This window comes from Colobus angolensis, unplaced genomic scaffold (assembly GCF_000951035.1).
Source record: "Colobus angolensis palliatus isolate OR3802 unplaced genomic scaffold, Cang.pa_1.0 Scaffold138, whole genome shotgun sequence".
Lineage (NCBI taxonomy): Eukaryota > Metazoa > Chordata > Mammalia > Primates > Cercopithecidae > Colobus > Colobus angolensis.
The window spans coordinates 581,289-597,438 of NW_012114466.1; the positions used below are offsets into that span (position 1 = coordinate 581,289).

General features: G+C 49.5%; 1 protein-coding gene across 3 annotated transcripts in view; it reads right to left on the reverse strand.

Annotated features, from left to right (window-relative positions):
* Window positions 1-16,150, reverse strand: part of TBC1D22A (TBC1 domain family, member 22A) — a 425,787-nt gene that overhangs the window by 192,282 nt on the left and 217,355 nt on the right. For all 3 annotated transcript variants that reach the window (XM_011934740.1, XM_011934742.1, XM_011934741.1), the window contains one exon: window positions 9,681-9,790. In XM_011934740.1, coding sequence (XP_011790130.1) covers window positions 9,681-9,790 — 110 coding nt within the window. The remainder of the gene's footprint in view (window positions 1-9,680; window positions 9,791-16,150) is intronic.

A 16,150-nucleotide genomic window follows, 5' to 3' on the forward strand; every position in this document is an offset into this window, starting at 1 on the left:
TTCAGCAGCTTCCACTGCCCAGAAAGCGCACACTCAAAGCCAGTTATCTTGAGGCCCCGAAGCCAACATGCTGTGTTAAAGCAAATCCTTCTTAAAGAAGGATTCCATCAGCTGGAATCGGCCCAGGTGTATTTCTGTGATCTACACTAAAAATCATCCCCAAAACATAGCTACTAATACCAAATAGCATTAAAAGGACACATCCATGAAACCACTGAAAGAAACAGCCCACCAAATTATTTTTTTTAATTAAGTGACTGGAACCCTCACAGTGTACTTGGTAGAGAAGAAGAAAACAAACAAAAAAACCTGGTCTTCTCATTCTGGCACCAGCTACTCTGCCAGCCAGTTGGGGGAGCCACAAAGGACCCTCCCTCCAACCTCACACCCCAGGTCACTACAGAAAAGCCAGAGCCCCGGAAACCCACACACGGTCAACCTGTGCACGCCCACTCACCTCACATCACCCAGAGAACGAGACACACAGAGAGTGAAACTCAGGCAAATGGGCAGAAAGCCCAGCCGGGAAAGAAAGTGAAAAATAAAGACAAGAATGAAAAGAAATTATTTCTCCAAATTAAACTTATCTGAATTTTTTTAAAGTACTTACAATCAAAGCTACCACACAACTGAGGAAGACAGCACAGAAATTCTGTCCTCAACATTGAGGATTAGTCCTCATGAGACTTAAATGGGAGGTTCAAGGTCATCACTGCCGCACTGAGTGGTACTCCACTTTGAGGGCAACCCACCCCTGCCCTACCTCACACCCGTTTGCCCACAAGCCAGCCTGGGCACCCTCCTGCACTGTGGAAACTTGACCAGATGGTCTGCTGTGCCAGATCCAAGACACCTATTGCACCACAAAATACAGGACTTTTCTCACAACCTCATTCACTCTCAAGATGAAACCATCCAACTGGAGTCAGTAACAGGGTTACGCAGGTGGAAAATGTTGAGCCCAGATCCAATGACTGCAAGTGCAGCATTCCTACGCAATGCTTCTTACTCTGGTGCCACAAAGGTTCTTCCCAGGTGGAACTGTCCATGCAGCGGCATCTCCCAGTGATGGTAACCACTGAAAAGCACCCCAGACATTACTAAGCAGTCCTAATGAGGCAGTAGGGCATCCCACCGCTGCCACCACTCCACACCGGGCACTTGCTCCGCATGGCCAACAAGGTCTACAGCTGGCCTCGGTGTTCTTGCACCTGCCCGCCAATGCCTGTCCCGCCACCACCTAGTTTAGGCTCCTGTTTGGGTCCTAGGTGAAACTCCCCTCCTTCATCCAAATACAGCCCACATCCCTCTGCAAGCTTAGATGTCCCTCAGGGCAGTGCAAATGACCTCGATTCGTTGTTCACATGACCAGCAGGTCAGCAGTGGGTTTCCAGACATTATTTGCTGGACAGAGCATCTCTCCTAAGACCAACACATTTGGAAATGTAGCTGCTTTGCCTTTTCACCCAACACCAAATGCCCCTGAGTAAAAAGACTGTCTCTTGGCTGGGCGCAGTGGCTCACATCTGTAACCCCAGCACTTTGGGAGGTCGAGGAAGGTGGATCACAAGGTCAAGAGATCAAGACCATCCTGGCCAACATGGTGAAACCCCATCTCTACTAAAAATATAAAAATTTGCCGGGCATAGTGGCGTGCGCTTGTAGTCCCAGCTACCCGACAGGCTGAGGCAGGAGGATTGCTTGAACCCGGGAGGCAGAGGTTGCAGTGAGCCAAGATCGTGCCACTGCACTCCAGCCTGGCGACAAAGCAAGACTCCATCTCAAATAAAAGAAAAGAAAAAGACTGTCTCTTAGACACCTAGCAGGAAGGGCATCAATCCACCAGAGATGAGTGATGAGGTCCGAGTATCTGGGGAGGGCCACAAGGACACTTTCCAGAGCTGTCAAACATTATTAACCCAGCTTCCCAGCCTCAAGTTCCAGCCCACACTCCTACTCCCTAAGCACTCTGAGTGATCCCACACCATGGAATCTCAATTTAGTCTAGAATGCTCTTCTAAATCTGCTAATCCCCCACCCAGACCTTGGTCTACCTGGCTCCCTGGTAACTGCTGGCAGTGCCGTTCTTACAGATGTTCTGTGCAGGCTGGAAAAGAATGAATATTCTCTGTGTGCTGGATATGGGGGTCTAGGTATGTCCATTTGGCCAAACTGTGCAGTGTGCATCCTCCCAGATCTTGCTAATTCTTACCTGCTCAATCTATGGTATTAGTTCGTTTTCATACTGCTATAAAGAACTGCCCGAGACTGGGCAACTCATAAAGAAAAGAGGTTTAATTGACTCACAGTTCAGCATGGCTGGGGAGGCCTCAGGAAACGTAGAATCATGGTGGACGACAAAGAGGAAGAGGCACCTTCTTTGTAGGGCAGCAGGAAGGAGAAGTACCGAGCAAAGTGGGGGAAGAACCCCGTATAAAACCTCAGATCTCATGAGAACTCACTCACTATCGGGAGAACAGCATGGGGGAGACAACCCCATGATCCAATCAGCTCAACCTGGTCTCTCCCTTGACACGTGGGGGATAATGGGGATGACAATTCAAGGTGAGATTTGGGTGGGGGCACAAAGCCTAACCGTATCACCTACTAATCACTGAGAGACAGGAAGGCTGGTGCTGGACTGCGTGGGTCTAAATCCCAATGCTGCAACTAACTAGCCACAAAATGGGAAGTGCCTTATGGCTTGTTGTGAGGGAAAATGAACTAATATTACAACGAAGCACTCAGGACAGTGTCTGGCACTGACAACCACCACCCCCCTCCCATCATACTTACGTACATGTGCAGAAATATGGGGTCAAGGTCTTGCATTCAAGATTAACTCTTCCCTGGTAAACATATCCACTGACAGTGATACTCTTTGTCTCCAGGAATGTTTTTTGCCTTAAAAATCTATCTCATTTAATACCTCCATGGCTATTACACAGCTACATATGGGCTACAGAGCTACATAACTATTACTTTGGTTAATATTCTTCTGTTGCATATTTTTTCTACCTGTCTCCTTGTGGTTTAGGTGTCTTGCAAGCAGCAAATAGCTGGATTCTGTTTTTAAATCTAATCTGACTGGACAGCTATTTTTCTTCAGAACATGAGACACATTATTCTCCTTTTTTCTGGCCTTTCTTCCTTCCTATGAGACTTTCTCTTCTCTTTCTTATTCAGTGGCTTCACTCTCATGTCTCTATAGGTAATTTCTTTCAACTCATCTTTCTGGAGATTTGTTTATTAGTAACAACATCTCATCAATGCTGAAAAATCCCACCCAGAGCTTTACAAATATTGACTTTCCTCCAGTACATTTTCTCTTTCTAGTTCTATTTTTTAAATTCTATCTTTCACGTCTTAATCTGCTGTATTTTCAGCACCTCTCTGTGTTGCCCAGTGGGTAATTTTCTCAGCACTACATTCAATTCTAACTAACTCTCTCTTCTCTTTTGTCTAATGAGTTTTAAATGTCAGCGACTCTGATTTTGATTGCTAGAAGTTCTCTTTGGTTCCTTTTAAAATCTGTGACTTCTGGCCGGGCACGGTGGCTCAAACCTGTAATCCCAGCACTTCGGGAGGCTGAGGCAGGTAAATCACAAGGTCAAGGGATTGAGACCATCCTGGCCAACATGGTGAAACCCCGTCTCTACTAAAAATACAAAAATCAGCCAGGCATGGTGATGCGCGCCTATAGTCCCAGCTACTCAGGAGGCTGAGGCAGGAGAATCGTTTGAACCCGGGAGGTGGAGGTTGCAGTGAGCCGAGATCACGCCACTGCACTCCAGCCTGGGCGACAGCGAGACTCCGTCTCAAAAAAAAAAAAAAAAAAATCTGTGAGTTCTTTCTTCAGAGTCTTTATTTTAAAACTGTTTCTTTCTCTTTAATGTTTTAAAGTTACACATTGTCTGGTTCCTTTCAAATCGCTGTTCTAGTGTCTCAGGTCTCTGGGTACAAATCCTCCTAATGAGAGTAATCGCTAACATTTATTCCCGGCGCACTCCTTCTCCGCTTGGTTTGTACTTCGTCTGCTGTGAGGTCATCTGCAGACGCCTCTTCCCATGGGAACGCCACAGGCCTGTGGCAGGAGATCATCCCTCCAGGGCAGAAGTTCTCAGAGGGTAGCCAGCCAACTGCTGGGGGTCACCAGACCTTTCAAGGGGTCTGTTACATTGAAACTACTGTCATAGTAACACGAAGGCATGATTCACCTTCCTCACGGTGCTGACATTTGTGCTGGTAGTACACAGGCAGCGGTGGGTAAAACTGCGGGCATGCTGGCAGCAGGCAGGGCAGTGCCCTCACCACAGTCACCGTCACTGTGTTCCCAATAGCACATGCTCACAGTGTGGAAACGAAAGGCTGTTTCACTTAAGGATGTCCTGGATGCGGCGGGAAAGGTCACTCATCTTACTATTAATACTGTGTTCAGCCTCAGCCCTGAACAACAGGCAGGAAGAACACGGAAAGCCCGAGGGGCAAATCCAGAAACAGAGGCTTCGTCAAGGAGAGCACCTGGTGCGCGGGCTTCAGTTGTGAGCCGAACTGAACACTTTCTTCAAGAAACATCATGTTTACATGAAAGAAGGACTAGCAGACAAACCAGTTATTCAAACGTGGGTCTCTGGAAGATATTTTCTCAAAAATGAATGAAGTCGGCCTGTCACTTCAAAAGAAACAAGGAACTGTGTTTGTTGCCAATGATAATATCTGAGGTTTTAAATTAAAATCTGAATTTTGGAAGACTTTTGTCTGCCACCCTGGGCCTGACAGCTGTTTCTTATGAGATGGTGGGTCTAAATCCCACTTATAATACTAACAAATTTGATCATATGATGAAACGTTCTGCACACCTCAGTCAGCCAATATTTTCCAAATCGCCAATGAATGATGCTACAGAGCCAATATATGGGTAAAAGATCCTATCGAAGTATAAGACAGGCCATCAACTTTAATGTAACTGAGTATGAAACATTCACTGATCAGGTTTCAGATTTCATATTGCAACTAACCTTATTAACCTTTTTTAAGAAACTACCATTTGTTGAATAATAGTATAGTATTAATGAAAAAAGAATCCAAAATTACCTGAAAAGGCTATTAAAACACTTCCTGGCCACGCGTGGTGGCTCACACCTGTGATCCCAACACCTTGGGAGGCTGAGGCAGGTGGATCACTTGAGGTCAGGAGTTTGAGACCAGTCTGGCCAACATGGTGAAACCCTGTCTCTAACAAAAATACAAAAATTATCCGGGTGTGGTGGTGTGTGCCTGTAATTCCAGCTACTCAGGAGGCTGAGGCAGGAGAATGGCTTGAACCTGGGAGGCAGAGGTTATAGTGAGCTGAGACTGCACCACTGCCCTCAGGCCTGGGCGACAAAACGAGACTTCATCTCAAAAAAAAAAAAACAAAAGACAATTCCTTTTCCAACTACATATCTAGGTAATGCTGGATTTTCTTCACATTCTTCAGCCAAAACAAAAACTACCACAACAAATTGAACATAGAAGTAGATATGAGAATTCTTCTTCTATGAAGTTAGACATTAAGGAGATTTGCGAAAATGTAAAACAATGCCTTTCTTCTCACTAAACATTTTTATTTTGAAAAATGTAATTTACCATAAAAATATTACTTATAATAATAGGTAATGGGTTTTTCATTGTTGTTTTTAAATAAATTACTAAGTATTTTAAATTTTCTCTATTTGAATTTCTAATATGGCAGTTATCAAGAGAATTAACCCCACACAAACAAAAGCTCTTCGAACTCTTCAATAATGTTTGGAATGCAGAGTACAAGGCACACAGGCCTGGGCGTGTCCACGGCAGAGGTCATGTCTCTGCTCTGGGCAGCACCTGATCTCCCTGCGCAGAACTGGCTTCCGTGATCGCACCTTGCCAGGGCAGGAAAGCCTGCACTCCCAGCCATGAGGTGGTCTGACAATTCCCTCCAGTTCACTAGCGTCAGCCAGTGGAGTCAGCGCTGTTCACTCCTGGAGGACCTCGCTGCTGCTCTTAAGGAGACCCACAATGCGTGTTAAACAATCTTTGTTTAATACCGCTGATATGGTTTGGAATATGTGTCCCCACCCAAATCTCATGTTCAGCTGTAATTCCCCGTGCTGGAGGCGGGGCCTGGCTGGAGGTGACAGGATCATGGTGGGGAGGGGGGGCAGTTTCTAATGGGTTAGCACCATCTCTGCTAGCGCTGCATCAGGAGACCTGGTTGTTTAAAAGTGTGTGGCACCTCCCCCAACCCCTCCCTCCTGCTCTGGCCATGTAAGACGCACCGGCTTCCCCTTCACCTTCTGCCATGATTGAAAGCTTCCTGAAGCCTCCTCAGCTATGATTCCTGTACAGCTTGTGGAACTGTGAGCCAATTAAACCTCTTTCTCTATAAATTACCCAGTCTCAGGTACTTCCTTAAGCAGTGCAAGAACAGACCAATCACCTAACGTTTCCAGGCATTTGTCGGGAGAAGAGTGGTTTGTTCTTTTTCCTAGTTTGCCGTCTGTCTGGGCGCTAAAAGCCTCCTCTCCCAGCACTCTGTCCCTTGCCGTCATCAGCTGTCCTCTACCCCTGCTCCATCCCACCAGGCTCTGAGCTTCTTGGGGACAGAGGGGTGATACTGACTCACACCCAAAGTCTTCCGCCTATCTGAGCAGCTGTAGAGGGCAGGTGCTTCACACATTCTGGCCAAAATGACAAAGTTGACGAATTACTGAAAACAAGTAGAATACGGAATCTCAAATTGAGGCTCCAAGGCGAGTCAAAAACATAGTTATGACTATTCAGGGCATCCAAAGGTTAAAAAAAAAAAAAAAAAAAGATGTGGTTTCTGCCCTCTAGAACTTCCCCTGCAAATGGAACTCACTTCTATGTATTTCAGCCAGGAAAGGTCACAGAGCAGCCAACGTGGGTTTTAACACAAGCCATGTCACCTCGGCAATGGGCCTCATCTCTCTTAGTCTCAGCCTTGTGTGCTGGGTGTAACCAAGCTCCAACCTGTCCTGGGAATGCCCACACCAAGAAGCACCGTCACGGTGGAGACACTGTTAGTTCCTCACATTCATTCCCACGGTGACTACCCACCAATCACAGAAACTGTGGGGCTACGAGGCCCTTTAAGATCCTCTTCCTGGTGAGGAAGAGTCCCTGGCACACAGTTCCGGTTCAGCGGCTCCACTAAAGCCTCTGCAGCAATGGCGTGGACGCCTGCCACAGGGCTGACGAATAAACACGCCCATGAAAGAGCACCAGGAACGACTGGCGGAGGCCAGGCTGAGAGTGCGCACTTCAGAAAACCAAGAGAGAGTTTCCCCAAGGGGTTCAATCAGGGTGATGACGTGATGAAAAGGGTGCTTAAGGAAGATGGTTCTAGCAGTTCCAGGAAGAATGAAATGGAGATAGTAAGACTAAGAGTAGGGAAAGGAGCTAAGAGGTAGAAGTGGCCAGGTCCTCCGGGAGCGGATACGCCAGTCCTCATGGTGCCTTGGTTTTAAGTGAGTACACAGCCTCATACTTCTCTGAACTTAAAACAGCGGCAGTGCTTGTAAATACTGAACAGTCCCCAGGAGGAGCTCTGCTCGGGCGGCCTTATCTACGGGAATCACAGCTGAGCTGCCAAGTCCCCTGGATGGTGGGCACTGACATCCCTCAACTCTTGCTCCCGGGAGGATGACATGGAATCCGTCGTGGCAGGTGAGAGAAAGATAAACGGCTGCCACGGCACGGCGATGTGCTATAAACACACGCGCCAGGAAAGCATGATCCCTTACGCTCATCGGCCCTGCCAATAAACCATTACGTAAATCAGGCTACAAATCTCAGGTGAAAAATGAAAAGCCAGCATCGATTTCATTGTACAGCGGATTTTATTTACAAATAGAGGCCAGATAATCTTGTATTTAAATGGCACAAGTCCCATCACTCACCATCAGAGAAGTGACATTTGAAATTTATAAAGTTTTACATGATGATTCAATCCTTTTTCTAAGAGGGCAAAAAGCCGAAAGGTCTAGGAGAAAGAATAAAATGTATGAAAATATTAGCGAAGGAGGGGAAATGATAAATTGGTGCTTGGGCCAAAATATGTCTCTAGTGGGCACATTTTTCTTTACAAGGAACAAAGTAAGTCATGAGGAGTCTGGACCAGCCAACAGATACAAGGTTTCCATCCTCCAACCGCACGATAGGCTTCTACTTTCTCCTTTTTCATTCCTACATTATGAAAAGTAACAGCAAAAACCACACATCTTTCCTTAACAGAACCTTTTAGCTAATATATTCAAACTAAACCTGGAGTCTAAACCTTAGACCACAGGCTATAAAAGCCATATTCTGACGATTTCGAATCAAGTAGAGGAGCTGAGACCTCTTCACTTAGGGGTATCAGGAACAACCTTTACCGCAATGGCTCAGGAAAAGTCAAGCCCTGCTAGGCAATGCAGATGACAAGTGACAACCCCGTCTTTGTCTCTCTCAGATGAGGGTCCCCTTTGAGCTGGGATAACAAGGATACTGGTAGAACATGCAGAACCTCCCAGGAGGCCCCAGCTCTTAGCAGACAGCCATCTACATGCGAACACCTGTGATGACCTTGGCATTTCGTTCCTCAGAAAACGATTATCGACCCAAACTGTGCTCTGGGCTTCGACCTTCCAATGCCTGACAAGTCCTGCCTGCTCTGTCAGCAAAATTCACTGTCCCCTGAAATCTACTATTTCCCACCTTTGGGTCTTTGGGGTCGAGTGCCTCATGTCCCCTCATGCCATACTTACTTACCGGTCTACCCTCCACCCCCAGTGAGCTTCCGGAGCAGGACTCACCCTTACTGGCCACTATTCCCGGGTGTGGAGCACAGCACCTCACAGGAAGCGGGTGTCTAGAAAGGATGTGCCAGCCTCAAATAAACTAAGACGCCCACACCCCCTCCAGGGCCTGTCCATCCCCCTCAGTCATTCCTCCGTAGTATCAGCTGGCTCCAGTCCTCCTTCCTGACTCGCCTACCAACAAGGCCCTTCCCAGGCACTGTGTGGAATTCTGCCCCTACACCATTCCATAGGATCGGCCCTGTCACTGGGAGACCTGTGGCTTTTCTACAAAAATCTCAGCCACTAACCCTAGTTAGTCTCTGCAGAGACCCAGGGAGTCCCCACTGTGGTGCAGGGGATTCCTACCAGCTCGTGTTGCTCTCTGGGAGCAGGCACGGCTGCAGCGCCCCACGCACGTGGAGCCCTGGCCACCAATACTTCAGGACGAGGGCTCACGGCCTGGTGTCAGAGACCAGGAGCTGTGGCCCCCGATCTGAGGCCCTTTAAGGGGGATCCCTCTTAGCACAGCTAGCCACACACACGCAGCTACCGTGAGTCTGTGCCCCATTTGGTGGTGGTGGCTACAGTCTGCAGGCAGCAGGGGATCAGACGCTGCACCTTGCCTTCCTGCTGGGCCCTCAGCAGGACACGTGACCATGCCCAGAATGAGGGGCACATACACTGTGTCTCACACTTCGTCAACCCGGAGGGGTCTGTGCTATTCCAGATATAGGAAAGTGAGGCTTCAGGAGAGACTGCACGGCCACACTGAGACTCCGCAGCAGCCCAAGGCCTCAGGCTGTCTTCACCGCAGGGGCTGTGGACGTGGGCTGTGTCCCTGTGGGCGCGGGCGCTCACCTGAATGCCGTCCAGCAGCTTGCTCATGCACCAGTAGGTGTCGGCTTCAATGTTGCGCAGCACCTCTGCGGGCACGCCGGAGACATCCACCGTGTCCACCTCCTCTGCCTCTGGGCGGCGCCGAGCATGCAAAAGACAAGGAGACTTAGCCACACGGGACCTTTACTCACGAGGAGGCCCACGGAGGAAGAGAGCTGAGCCCGCATCCAGCTCCCCCCACCCACTCTCATCAGTCTAGCTAAATGACTCATGCAGCCTTCCACCTCATCACTTACTGCTTCTCAATCTTAACACCTAATTAGTTGCAGATAATTAATATTCTGAATCCTCTCCAATTAATTAACATAATTAATACATTATAAATTATTGCTTCTCAGGCATTTCACATTCTAATAAGAGAGAAAATAGAATATATTACTTAATCGTAACAGATCTGAAAGTTTTTTCAGAAGATTTTGAAAACTCTGCTTCTGATATATGTACATATTCATCTGGCAATCATTCCTCTAAAAACCTCTTTCCAATGTTAGAATTTCCCCAACTACACTGGGTAAATACTTCTACGCTACGATCAAAAACCCCAGAAAGCCGTAACACAGATGTGCTTCAAAGATAGAATGGACAACGGTGCTCTAAATAATTTCCTTCTTAAAGTACAGAAAACCTAATGAGAAAACATAATCTAAAAGTTTTTAAAACGCAAAACAGACGCCTAATTGAAATGGCTTATCAGATATTTGAACAAACTAATTTTAGATCCTTACAAAACTGCTGTCATCCAGCAAAATACTCATAAGTGTTTTAAAAATTATCTACCCTATTTTTAATTTTTTTTTTCACTTTAGTTTTATTTGCATGGCATCTTCACAAGGAAAATGTTCTTTAAGAAAAGAAATATTTCAGCCCAGAATATATTTAGAAAGGTTTAAGCAGATAGACATCACAATCATGACAGGGATGTTAATGCTGCTGGTGTTGACCGCGGGCTGCTGATGCGCCAGGCCCTCTCCTACGCACTGTGAACGTGCGCACTCATTTCAGCTGTCACCACTCTGCCATCACCACCCTTGAGCCCTGACAACAGTGGGGTAAACAGGGGCAGGGCCGTGGCTATGCCGAGCAGCCTGGTACGCGCCGGGAGGAGGGTGCTAGATGCCGTGCCACCTACTGGTCCCAGAACCCAGGTCCCTAGACGCTCCCCGAGGACCCAGAGGCCCACCTCACATTCGTGTTGCGTACAGTCCTATCCCATCGCGCTGCTTCCCAGCTGCGGCCCTGCACAATCGCTAACTCACACTGAAGCTCTGCACAATCGCTAACTCACACTGAAGCTCTGCACAATCGCTAACTCACACTGAAGCTCTGCACAATCGCTAACTCACAATGAAGTGTGACTGGAAGAGACGAGGTGAGACGCCACCTCCCACGGCTCTTGGTTCACCCCAGAACCAGCAGGATAAAAGGGGAAGAGCGCCTCCGTGTCTGACCCTCCAGCAGGAGTGAGCAGCTGGGCGCTCGAGGGTCTGGACAGGGAGGTGACAGCCCCGGCCACATCCAACATGGCGGGGCCCGTAGGAACACGAGAGGGTGGGCGGATTCCAGCCAGTTGGCGCATCACTCCTCTCTCTGGGGTGGTGGCGGTGGATCCTCAGTCACTCCATGGGTATTGCTTTGATTGGGTCCTGGGTTTTGTAAACTGAGATATAATTCATCCGCCATAAAATCCACTCTTTAGCGTGTGCGACGCAGTGGTCTTTAGTAGGGTCACAAGGCTGCGCAAGCGTCACCACTAGTCCCAGAGCCTTTCCGTCCCCACAGAAAGAAACCCTGGACCCTTTAGCGGTCGCTCCCCACTCCCCACCCCGCGCCTGGCAACCACGAACCTGCCTGTCTCTATGGAGCTGCCTATGCTGGACATTTCACACGGCTGGAATCAGGCTCTGCAGCCCTCTGTGACTGGCTGCTTCTCACTGAGCACAATGTTCTCCAGAGTCATCCATGTGGCAGCCTGAGTCAGTGCCTCACTCCTCTTCACGACAGAGCCGCACCCTCTATGGCCAGGCCACACCGCGTCTCTGCATGCCTTGGCTGGTAGACCCTGGGCTGTCTCCACTGAGGGGTAACGTGGACGCAGAGAGCAGGTCCCCTGTGTGGGATCCGTCCCTATACACCAGGCATCAGGCGCAGACACAAGTGAGAGACTTGAAGCTCTCAAGATGCTCATGAATTAAAGGGGAAAACAAGTGACTTGAAAGATTGAAAACATCCATGTAGGTGTCAGTGTCACCCAGTGGCACGGAGAAATGGATGGGCTCCTCCCGGGACCCGGCGTGCGCAGGACACCAGTGGCACGGAGAAATGGATGGGCTCCTCCCGGGACCCGGCGTGCGCAGGACACCACTGTCACGGAGAAATGGATGGGCTCCTCCCGGGACCCGGCGTGCGCAGGACACCATTGTCCACAGCATACTGGGCGCTCCCAGGCCCTCACTCTCTTGGCCTGCGTTTTCACCCCAAAAGGCAGGTCCCAGTTCCCTGTTCCTCAAATGTGGGGCTAGGATGACAAGTGCTGCTGGCTGGCCATGGCTCCGTCCCCTGACCCTCCTCCCAGGCAGGTGTGTCCATGACACTGGCACTCTCCTGGTGGCTCTGTCCACCCACCAGCCCCCCGCAGGGCTGCAGGGTCTCCCTATGGTCTCCTGGCCATAGAGGGTGCGGCTCTGTCGTGAAGAGGAGTGAGGCACTGACTCAGGCTGCCACATGGATGACTCTGGAGGGAGTCTGTAGCAAGTGGCAAGGTGTCTGGCCTTAAAACTCTGCTGGCACAGGAGCCCGGGTCGATGTGAGCACACCCTCTGATGCAGCCCTCACAGGGACTCCCAGGGACAGGCCCTGTCTCCCAGTTTCCCACGGCAGCCCAAGGTGGGAGGTGTTATTTCTGCCGGTCCACAGATGCAGAAACTTAGGCCTCCACACGCTCATTGGTGTGCTTTGTGAGGCAACAGTGGGAGTGAGCAGGACAGGCCTGCCTGGACTCCAAGTCCGGCCCCCTTACTTGTAACACCTTTCCTACTGGAAGGAACGCCAGCAAAAGCCAAGCACATAGACAGGAGTGTAAGTGGTCTCCCCAGGGCACCACTTCCTCCCTGGGAAAACAGTTTGGGCAGAATCAACACTCTGCCGGCCTAGAGCAGGTCTGATTTTTATGTCATCTCAGGGAACTGAATCAGCAACAATAATCAGCGGGCTTCCTCGGAGAAGTTTCCCATCGACGTATCCTCTTTCAAGGGCCTTCCAAGCATGGAGACGTTTCCTCAGAGATAATAAGAGTAAACAGGGAACTCAGGCCTCTCCAGACATCGACAGCCTCTCCCCGAGTGCACAGACGCAGCTGGGCTATTGCAGCTCTGATTCGCAGAGCCAGGGGGTGCATGAGCCAGGCAGGCCTCGCTCTCTTGGTCTGTTTAGCTGGCTTGTTATTTTATCTGAGGGAATGTCAGTGGCCTATTCTAGGTGTCATTTCTCACAATGGGCCATTTGTTGCTCTTCAAGGTAATGAAGTAATGGCATTTAACTCAGAGAGCCCCCGTGGTGATTTGTCTTCTAGACGCCAGGAGAATTGGAATTACCCTTATTGTTAGAATGAGATAAATATCCCCCGCCAGAGAAAGCATCCCCCACTTTGGCAAAGGCACACAGAGTGGCACAGGACACCCTGGACTCCAGGCTGTGACAGCAGGGTCAGAACCAGGACAAGCTGCAGAAAATACTCCCGGGCTGGTGTGTCTGGCCCCTGGGGAGATAGCCTGGGAAGGTCCAAGACCACCCACTGGAGCCCTGTCCCTGGGTGTATGGCCCAGACGGAACTGCAGGCAAGATCAGGTTTTCCCTGGCTTCCATCTGTTAGACGCTGATCTACAAAACCACCTGGCCCAAGGACTAGACAGAGTCCACTGTGGGGTGACAATGGTCTCTGAATCAAGACTCTGAGATGTGCAACAGCCGTGACAGATTTTAACCCAAGACCTTCCCACTCGAAGGCACACACTGTCCACCAGGCATGCTGCCACCCATGGGGCAAGGAGGGAGGGAGACCGAGAAGGGAGCAAACTGGAACGAGGCACGACCTGGGAAGCCTCGTGGCTGGGGCCCGCATCGACCCGCACTGGGATGTTCACAGCCGGGCAAGCCACAACGAGGAGGACGGATTTACCTCCCAAAACGTGTCACTCCATAGCACAGCAGAGATGACAGCACTGACACCAATGGAAAGAAAGATTTTTCAGCTAAGATCACAAATGAGAAAGAAAAAGACACAGTCACGGTAATTCCAAGCAATCCCAGGGTTCAAAGGAAGAAACAAGACTCAAAGGAAAAAATGATCCATACACAGGTGAAAGCAGAGGAGGGAAGCAGAACCAGATGCCAATCAATGGAGGGCGGGGCCTAATGAAATGGCAGCCATGGCTGTGGCCCTGGGGGTGGGGGTCGGGCTAGGGGTGCTCTCAGGCCCCAGGGCCTTGGGGGATCTGAGATCAGAGCCATGGGAAATCTGAAGCCACGCCCAAGCTGCCACGAAGCAGCTGGATGCCAGGAGATGGGTAGTTCACAGGGCACCCCTGGACTGTGGTGAGGGCGAGGGTAGACGTATACAACCTCAGCTTCCTCCCAGCCAGGAGGGACCATGGCTGCCTGGGAGCCATGACAGAGATGGACCACTTCAAGGACTTTCGAAGTTGACATTTTTGCAAACACATAAAAACAAAGAAATTTAAACCAACGTGTTTCCACATCTGAATATGATTCTATCTTTTACTTTTCTCATTTAATGATAAACATTAACACCAGCATGTATTAACAGTGTTCTGGAGCTGCATTTGGCCCTTTCTTCTCCTTCATCAGTCACCACACCTCCATACAAGGGGCAGTCCCGTCCCCCAAACCCTGGGGACACCAAGTTGAGAAAAGTGTGAGTCCTGACCCCAAAGAGCCCGCAAGGTGACGGGGTGGCGAGTGCACAGGCTAATCCCGAGGGGAACCTGGAGGAGGCAGAAAAGGCTCTCCCACAGCCCAGGGCAGAAGATGAGCAGGCCCAAGTGGACCACAACAAAATGTGAAGTCATGGGACATAAAAACAGACGCTGAATTAAAAACCATCTCACTTGCCTTCTTAGACTGTAGAAAGGCTTTGGGGGATGATTTAACTAACCTTCTTTGAAAATGCTGCCCTGCTATAGTATTAAGGAAAAAAACCAATTTGTAAAATAAGCCCAGCTTTATCAACAGCTCCATTTACATGGAAAAGTCTATCGCTGCATCTACATACATCTACACAGAGGAGCATCATCCAGGGATGCCACACACAGGAAAGTCTGAACACTCCTGCAAGGCGGGGGGAGTGGGGCGGGAAATTCGCACTATTTTCTGCAGAAGGGCGTAGAGTAAAAGGGAATGTGAGTTTTCACAACGAGCAGTTATTTCTGCAATAGAAAAAAAACAATGTTTAAGCCTTTAGAACAGTTTCAATAAGGCCTGTCTTTTCCTCAGATAACTACCTGTGGAGCAGAAGATCCCACAGGTGGTGGCGCTGCCCTCGTGAATGTTTGGAGAAAGCTTCAGGGCATTTGGGGGTCAGAGTGACTAGGGTGAGGGGTGCTGCTGGCATTCAGTGGGCAGTGTTACAAGGTGGGGATAGCTGCACAGTCACCACGTCCAGCCTGAGACTCCACCAGTTCACGTGGATGGAGAGATGGATGAGTGGACAGATGGATGGGTAGGTGGGTGGATGAATGGTGGGTAGATACACACAGCTAAGTTTTTGAAATGGAGGATATTTAGCCTGGTTAGGAGAAAAGCACAGGGGGATATCATTGCCACTCTGAAACATGTGAAAAGCTGTTTTAGGGAAAACAGAGCAGAAATTCTTGGCTCCTCTTTCCACATCCAGAAAACAAAAAGGGTCAGAAGATTAAAGGAACAGGGGGATGAATGACTCAAAATCCAGATGGTCCTGGTGATGAAGGCTCCCTACCCAGGACCGCCGGCCACACAGTGAGGACACCTGCCCACTCAGGACCACCGGCCAGGCAGTGAAGACACCTGTCCACCAACTGACAAGGCACTTGTGTGTTTCCACAGCTGGCCTTTCTGCATGGGAGCCCACATGTCCACACATGATTCCACTCCATCCAAAAGCCGCCAGAGGGGTCCATGCCACGCTGCGCAGGTAAGGAGCCTGCAGGTAACATGCCCAGATCCTGCGCTAGGAAGTGGCAGAGCCTGGCCTGATTAGTCTACATGCTTCTCATCGGGTTCACAGCAGGACCCCGCACAGCACAGAGGCCTCTGACTCGGTAAGAAGCATCCATGCTGGAGCCTCCCTTGTGTAGCTCCAACTCCAGGCAAGTCTAATTCCAGAAATAAAACAACTCCGCAGCCACGCCATGGGCACCTCTCCTGTCATTCAGCAA